The sequence below is a fragment of the Brassica napus genome, chromosome C8 (assembly GCF_020379485.1).
Source record: "Brassica napus cultivar Da-Ae chromosome C8, Da-Ae, whole genome shotgun sequence".
Classification (NCBI taxonomy): Eukaryota; Viridiplantae; Streptophyta; class Magnoliopsida; order Brassicales; family Brassicaceae; genus Brassica; species Brassica napus.
The window spans coordinates 7256566-7265705 of NC_063451.1; the positions used below are offsets into that span (position 1 = coordinate 7256566).

At 40.3% G+C, this 9140-nt stretch overlaps 1 protein-coding gene across 1 annotated transcript; it reads right to left on the minus strand.

The window, feature by feature from the left end:
- Positions 1–3571: 3571 nt before the first annotated feature.
- LOC125591816 lies at positions 3572–5098 on the minus strand. The gene has a single exon (XM_048766681.1). It carries the CDS (start codon positions 5096–5098, stop codon positions 3572–3574), a length of 1527 nt encoding a protein of 508 aa, XP_048622638.1.
- Positions 5099–9140: the final 4042 nt, after the last annotated feature.

Sequence of the window (9140 nt, forward strand, 5' to 3'; positions counted from 1 at the left end):
TAAACAGCATGTTGCTCAGCCTATGTGTCAATCTCATCAGTACTCTCTCATTATTATCGACCTCTATCACAGTAACAACTTTAGACTCTGTGAAGACATCAAGCTCCCTATACGAACGACCATTGGCATTCATCTTCCTTTTGTTTTCCTCTCTATTTTCAACCAAATCCTTCTTCTCTAAGATATCCTCATATGTTAACATGTACCAAATTTTTTCCACACTAAATTTCTAAACCATCTTCTTCATAAGTTCTTCAATACTGCATCACCATCGACTTCAAGCTGCTCAAGAAAACCATTGACATAATTTAACTTCCCATCTTCTTCATTTTTGAACATACCCGGATGAAAACAGTTGATTTTCACTAAGATAAGATCACTGTTACCAATAAAATCACAAAAATCGGTAAAAAAGACATCGTCAAATCTCCGACAACGTTTCGCTTAAGACATCGTGAAAGACATTGTTACCTCATCGTGAATCCATGTATGACTGACCATCTTCCTTTGATTGAATCCTAGAATCGACTCCATCTCTCTGTGTTACGAAAAAATAGCAAATAAACTAGGTTAAGACCTGCGCCTTGCGCGGGATGAAAATTATATATAAAAATAATTATATATATATTATATGTTTTTACATGAAATAATAAATATATATTAGATAATTAAAAGTCATTAACTAACATATATAATTAAATTGGTGCGAACATATAATTAAATAAATTTTATTAATCCAAACAATATTTTTTTTCTATTTGATAGGATATGTAATTAAATTTTAAATGATATTAACATGCATATTATATTTTTAATATTAATGTCTATTAAATGATGATTTCTACTCATATGATTTTTTTTATCATTTGTATCTTTTATATTAAAAACTTTAAATTACTGATAACAAAATTTTCATTGTGGGATTAATACTTTTAGTAATTTATAATTTTTTTTAAAATTAAGTTGTCAATGTTCATTCAAAGCTCTTATAAATTTCTTTTTTCAAATTAAATTTCGAAACTAAAATATTTATGTATTTGATATGGTTCAAAACAATATATATATATATATATATATATATATATTAATATATCAATCTTAATAATTAATTAAATTTGACTTTTTACGTATATGATTTTATAATCATTTGTATTTTGTTATAACAAAAAGTTTAAATCATGGATCACAAAATTTGAATGTAAGACTTTTAACAGTTTTAGTAATTTATAATCATTTTTAAAATTCGAAATATAACATATACAGAAAAATCTAAATTTTTATTATATGGTTATTGTGGTTGTTTAATTTAGTTTAATAGTTTAAAATTAAACAAATATGATAGAAGATCCACTAATTTTTATCAAATCTTTATTATTCAAAATCATTAATTGCCATATATACTTTAGCCGCATTAGGCAATTCCGTAATTTTTATTCAAGAAAATTTTAAAGAACATTAATAATGAATTTATAGTTAGTTTAATAAAAAGCTTATTATATAATTAGATGGACCAACATATTTCTCTAATGATTCTAAGAATCATCCTAGTGATGACACGTGGCTACAAAAAGAAGTTGTAATGTTTCTCAAATAATATATAGGGGATTGACTCTCTCTCTCTCTCTCTCTCTCTCTCTCTCTCTCTCTCTCTCTCTCTCTCTCTCTCTCTCTCTCTCTCTCTCTCTCTCTCTCTCTCTCTCTACTTTTCCCCAAATCAATTTTATCTATGAACCCTAAAAAAATTGATTTGGGAAAAATGATAAGTTAAGTTGTGTCTGATCGGGTTTAATAAGTTGTGTCGGGTTTGTTTAAAACATAGTTCATTTTAATATATTACGGATTAACCTCATTAACTAAGGTTAAAATCAATTAACATAAACCTGGTGATGTTATTGAAATATTCTCATACTTGGGATGTTTTCTACCATATTCTTTGATACTTGGTGTAGGTGGCAAATTTGTTACCAATTAATGATTAACAAGTTAGCAGTTTTAATAATGACATAGCAATTTCGACAATCATGCACCTTAAAGTGATTGTAGAATTAAGTATTTGGCTATTTGTTTTGACCTTTTTTGTTGGTTATTCGGCTTCTTCAGTCTAGTTCACTGACTCATGTCTCATGGAAAATGGAAACATTTTGCACATATTAACAGTTTTCTTGAAACCTTTTTTCTTGATGATTTGCTATCTAAACCTTGGAGGAAATAATTGTGCGGCTGTTAGAGATATAACAAATTGGGAATCAATGTAAAAAAAATTTCTCCTTTGTGGATTAGCATGTTTCAAAAGTGGTGGGTTGGTTTTATCCATTTGCATAGACTTGCAAGAAAATAAAATAATTGGTTACATCCTTGATGAGATTGGATATTGTACTCTCTTTTCTTATATTTTTTTTATTTTTATTTTTAAGCAAAAGGCTATACTAAATTTTAAAATGTTATACGCTCGTGTTTATTTAAAATTCATATAAACCATGTTGCGGATAAATTAACTTAGGAGAGTTAGAGTAGGACGTCGATGTTTGGTTTCTAGATTTCCGACTTTCGACTTCCAAATCAAAAATATCTTCTATCTCCAGATTAAAAGAAACTTATATATAAAGGAGAGTTACCATATCTCAAGATATGGTCGAGCTTTCCCCAAAATTCGCCAACAATTATAAGTCCTCAACTCGGACAGTAGTCCAAGCGGCCTTCACCACCCATGACGATAGGCGATCCAGACCAATCAGTCATATTTTAAAGTGTTTGTTTTGCTTAGTTGTATTTTCAGGTAATGTTCAAATTAAAATGATGTATGTTGTACAACATTTGCGATGTGACAATCATTGTTTAATTTAATTTTTTTTTTGAAGACATAAATAATAATTTATTATGTTGATCTTTGAATTAATATTTATGTATTAATAAATATCCGCAAGATAATTATGTCTGCATGTGCAGAGAAAATACGTAATTATAAGCATGGTTTGCCTAATCACTTCAAACCTGATTAATATTTAATAGATCAGTTTTCAGTTTAAAAAACTCACTTTTTAAATTAAAAATAAATAAATTAAGAGAAAAATATTATCGTGATAGTAGTAGGGAAATTAGGCTAGATAGCTAAGAAATAAAACATATTTAAGTATCTAACTAAAAAAAAGAGTCACCATTATTACTATATTATATACTATATTGCCCTTAGTATCCGGTCAATAAAATCTCAAACACTTTCTTCTTTAAATACCAATCGCCACCACCGTCATTTCTTTCTTAATCACCACTATCTCTTTTATTGTCGCCACTTCCACTACAATCACCACAAATCTGTAATCTTTGTTCAGTATTTTATATTTTCTAGGCCACAATCCTATCAACCATCATCTCTTCCTCCATAATCACCACCGCCTCCATCAACTCTGTTATTCTCGTATGTACTGTAAATTCCAAATTGTACTATGCTATCTCATTGTTATTATTCTATTTTAATAATGCTTCATATTATGTACAATGTGCATGTTTTGATATTTGGATTAGGGTCTTTTTTTTGAACAAACCATCATTATATTAATAAAACTTAAAGGTCTTACATCGGCTCAGAGGCCTGACAAGAGAGAGTGAAAAGAGCTGTCTTAGCTAAGGAATCAGCCTCAACGTTGTCTAAACGAGGTACAAAACGAAAGGAGATAGAGTCAAGGGAGGTACATAACATTCGGATATCATGCAACAAGCCTTGAAGCTCGACACATTTGCCACCTGAAGTGAGCAGAGTAACGAGGGTCTTTGAGTTCGAGAACAGAGTAAGCCATCGAACATCAGACAAAACGGCTGCCATTAGAGCAACTTTAACCGCGAGTGTCTCTGCTGTTAGGGCAGAGGATACATGACGTCGGTTTGTAGAATCTTGGGAGGCAAAACCGGAACCCTTATCTGTGAATTTCCATCCCATGCCCCCATTACCAGACCTTACATCCCAAGCTGCATCCACAAAGCAAGATAATCCAGGAGTTACCAATGAGGTGGAGCAAGACTTACGAGTAGTTGTAGGCCGGTTAGTAGGGGAGCGAGTTTTCTTTTGTGCTTCTTGCCATGTCCTAGCTTCTTTTAATGACCTTTGAATCACCTCCTGTTCTGACAGTACAAGATCTTCAAACATGAGTCTGTTGTGGCTGGTCCATAAGTACCAGAAGAGCCATGAATGAATCGGGTTGGAGACGCCCGTTGGAGGGAGACAGGTTATTTTTTTGCTATTTTGTAGAAGCAGAGGAATCGTGGCAGTGGCATCTGGAGATGGCTTTAAAATCGCTGGGAGTAGGTTCCAGACGCGTACCGCATACGGGCATTGCAGGAGGACATGAAGGACTGTCTCTGGTGCACCGCATCTCTTGCATGTTCCCTCCACCATTATACCACGAGCTAGAAGATTCACTCCCACTGAGAATGCATTGTTTCCAATTCTCCAGAGTAGATGTTTAGTCTTAGGAGAGGTGGCAACATTCCACACACACTGGTTCCAATTGAAAGTTTGAGTTCGAAGTGGAGAGACGTTAAGCTTCGAGATCGCATACCCTGTTTTTGTGGAGTACTCGCCATTCTTTTCTGGAAGCCAGACTATGGTATCTAACATACCGAGGGAGCTTGGGTTCAGTGTCAGAATCTCCCACTCATGGTGAGGCAAGTGTAAACGGATAGCTGCAAGATCCCATGAGGTGGAGTTCGGTAGGAAGAGGTCTTGGACACATAGATCTTTGGAACTGAGAGGTGGGGGACCTATAGGCCTCGAAGGTTTATCCAGCGCAAGCCAAGGCATACTCCAGATGTTTATATCTTTCCCGTTCCCCACCACCCAACCCATACCTTTTTTTTTAACTTCTCGAGCTGCCAAAAGTCCTCTCCATCCGTGTGAAGCTGAGCTTGGCGCAGAACACTCCATAAAGGAGTATGTGTGACAATACTTGCCCAATAAAGTACGAGACAAAAGTGAAGTAGGGTCCTTGAGTATCCGCCAGGCTAATTTAGCGAGGAGAGCATCATTGAAAATCTCAATTTCCCTAAAACCAAGGCCACCTACTGACTTGGGAAGAGTAAGGCGATCCCATGAAATCCAACTCATCTTTCTAGTGCTCGGTTTGGCATCCCACCAGAAACATGTAAAAAAGGATTGAATTTGCTTACACAAAGAGATGGGGAGCTTGAAACAGGACATGGCATATGAGGGCATTGCAGCCAAGACCGCCTTAAGGAGCACTTGCTTCCCTGCTCCCGAGAGGAAGCTTGCCGTTCAACTGTGTGATCTCTGTCTTATCCTATCCACTATACTGGCAAAAATGTCTAGTTTCCGGCGCCTGAAATGTTCCGGTAGTCCTAAGTATTTGCCAATACCACCTTCTTTGTCGATGTGAAGCTGGAGCTTAACTCGGTTTCGGGTGTCGAAGGGAGTTTTAGAGGAGAAGGTAATGGTCGACTTAAGGAGATTTATCATCAGACCCGAGGCGTTCCCATACCGAGTAAGGATGTTTTGGAGAGTGGCGCAACTCGCTTGGCTTGTTCTACAGAAAAACATAGTATCATCCGCAAACAAAAGGTGATTTATTGCCGGGGAGTTGCGCGCTACCTTCAGACCAGGGAGGGATACTTTCTCTTGAGCTTGCTGGCATAGTCCGGAGAGGACTTCTGTGCATAGTATGAAGAGGTATGGAGATAGGGGATCGCCTTGTCGTAAGCCTCGGGAAGGAGTAACACGACCTCGTGGAGAACCATTTATAAGGAAGGAGTAGGAAACAGAGCTGACACATTCCATTATCCAATCGATCCAGATGGAGTCAAAACTGAAACATCGGAGCACTTCCCGGAGGAAAGCCCACTCGATCCGATCATAAGCTTTGCTCATGTCGGTTTTGACGGCCATTGAACATCGCTTTTTCGCCCCTGACGTCCGTAGGTAGTGTAGAATCTCATGTGTAATCAGAACGTTGTCGGAGATGGCTCTGCCCGCCACGAACGCTGACTGTTGCGGTGAGATCAGGTGGGAGAGGATCGATTTGAGCCGCTTAGTTAGCACCTTGGCGATGATCTTATAATGAGTGGATCATAATGCTATCAGCTTGTAGTCTGATACCTTCCGGGGGGCTTTGATCTTTGGTATGAGGCGGACATGGGTTTTGTTTTGGCGACGGTTGAGGATACTGGTTTCGAAGAAACTTCTGACATCCCGAGTAACATCCTCACCAATGATATCCCAAAACGAGTGATAAAATCCTGCTGAGAAACCGTCCGGACCAGGCGCTTTGTCCGCGTTGATTAAGAAGACAGCCTCTTTGATTTCCTGGTGGGTCGGTATAGCCGTAAGCGTTGCATTCATCCCCGGGGAGACTAGAGGTTGGATGACCTCTCTTACCACTTCCAGTCCATCCCGAGATTGGGAGGTGAAGATATCTTGGTAGAAACTTGTAATGGTGCTAGTGATAAGAGGTTCCGTGAACACAGCAGCTCCTTCTTCATTCTCGATGATCGAGAATTTATTTTGAGCTTTTCGTCCCCGAGTTACCGCATGGAAAAAGCTCGTGTTTCTGTCGCCATTCTACAGCCATTGGATTCTGCTTCTTTGTCTCCAGTAGCTCTCTTCTTCTTCGTATGCGTTGTTCAGTTCAGTTGTGATGGCCATGATGAGGGCATCATCCGGGGTTGAACTAGAGAGAGCAGTATCGAGATCATTTTGGTCTGAGATGATACGCTTTTTGCTGTTTAAACTCTGAGTTTTTGACCACTCAACAATGCTGGTCCGGACTCTAGAGATCTTGGAGATGATAGATTCCTCTCGGTTCTTGTCCAAAGATTGATCTACAATCTGCCGGATCTCTGGAATTTCCTGAAGCCGTCGATCAGAACGAAAGACCCTTTCTTCTTAGCAACATCTTGATCGAAAAAGGTCACTAATGGCCTATGGTCTGAGCCTTCGAAGCAGAGGTATTCACAGTAGCCAGATGGGAATAACTCAGACCATGCGCAGTTGGCCATTGCTCTATCTAGCCGGGATTGTATAAAGTGACTATAACGGACTCCTCGCTAGGAAAGGCCATTTCATGTATGTTGTACATCCTAAAGGCCCGACTGAGATACAAAGTTCCGGAAGGAGAGAAAGGAGCCCTCCCAGCGCAAATGGCCGCCTTCCTTCTCGGAGTTGTCGAGTAAGTCATTAAAGTCACCAGTGAGAAGCCAAGCCTCGTCACGTTGAGCACTCAGGATCATTAGGCGTTCCCAAAAAGCAGTCCTCTCTTCATGTCTTGGAGCTCCATAGACGAAAGTAACAAAGAAAGAGTTCTGCTTTGAGGTGATCTAAGTTTCAATCAAGTTGGGAGAAGAATCCAAGATTTCTATATCAACATCATCTTTCCAAGACAAGGAGAGTCCTCCACTGAGCCCGACAGGGGGGACAGTGAAGTGATTAGTATAATCAGTGCGTTTGAAAAGATTGAAAATAGCTTCATCTTGTTGTTTTGTCTCCATGAGAAACACAATGTCTGGGGAGAGACGTTTTCGAATTCCCTTGAGACGTCGAACTGTAGGGGTGCTTCCAATTCCCTGACAGTTCCAGCTCACACACGCTAAGGAAGAATGTTTGGTGGAGTCCGAAAATCCACCACACGCTTGCTTGTTGCCGGTAGAAGCCTAGCTGGGGGAAGGAGCTCCTGAGTGTTGTCTGTAGTTTCATTTGGAGACAAGGCAGCCGTTGTGCCTGAGCCACCAGAGTGCCTGTTGCGAGGAGAGCTTTGGACTTTTGACACTCTACGTTTCTTGAGGCTCACTCCTTGTAAGTTGGTGCGGTTTACCCTCTTAGTAGATGTCGGCTTCTTCGTTGCTTCCTTAGATGGAGCCTTTGGTATCGCCTGAGCCTTAGAAGAGCTTGGTGGTCTACCTCGTTTCTTTTTCTGAGCAGCCATAGGGGGAACGTCCTCCACTGGGTCCGAAACCGGGAGGCCTCCCAGGCGAAGGGAGACATGTAGCCGATCCTCACTTAGGGTCCTGATAGGGACGGAGGAGAGAGGCATGGGGAGAGACAAACGTTCTGAGGCTGGGACTCTAGAGCTTGAGGGCTTGGAGGAGCTATCAACAGCCTGATTACGGAAGGTGTCTTCTAGGTAATGAATTTCCACTTCCTGTAGTCGAATGCTCTCAGAGTTGGTGATGGAAACTCCATGCTGGAGTAGGTTATTCCCAGTGGCGGGTAGAGAGAGGCGTTCCAGGGCATATTTTCTAGTCTTTGCGGCAGTTGAGTCATCTCCATCCGGAGGAGGTGAGTTCATAAGCTCTCGCACTGGTCTTGGAGATGGAGTGTAGGATGGAGTATGAGAGACTTGGACACTGTGTGGTCCAGTATTAACTGATTGGAAAGCTTTCTCCACCCAGACTCTGGTGCTCTCTTTCTCAGGGCGAGTTTGTCTTCTAGAGCCCTCACTTCCAGTAGGAGGAATGGGTCTCAAGGAGGCAGAATGAGTTTGAGAGTTTGAAGGTTGGTGGGTAACAGACTGGTTGCTATAGCAAGCGGGTTCCTTCACGTAGCTCCTGAAGTCCACACCTCTGGGGGGACGTCGAGTGTCTTCATACCTTGTGCTAGAGTAAGGTATGCTGTCAGAGACTCTTCCCCTGTCTCGAGTGTCGGAGGGGTAAGTTGTAGAGAGTTTTTTCTCGTCTTGTCGACGTCTGTCTACTTCAATGCGGTTCAGCGTCTGAGCTTGATTAGTTCCCACAGGTTTAGAGAGACGTTCTTTGAGGGTGAGGGAGGAGGGGCAGTCTTTGGTTTCATGGCATAGAGACTTGCAGGAGAAGCAATGCTTGTCTAGGTTTTCATATTGCAGCTCCACATTCTTGAGTTCTCCTGATGTAAGCTCTATGTCGAGGTGAAATTCCAAAGGCCTCATACCATTAACCATCACTCTAACTCGTCCTTTCGATGCTTCCTTAGCCACCACATGACCCAGTTCCGAACCAATAGCGTGGAGGGATTCATTTGTCCAATAGTGAAGGGGTAAGCCATGGACTGCAATCCAGAAAGGTATGAGGGTAGGGAAACTGTCAGAGACATTGGGTTCCCACCTTTGTAGGATGAACATCCAACGTTTGAAATGGTACGGTCCTCTGCGGAGGATGGATTGGAG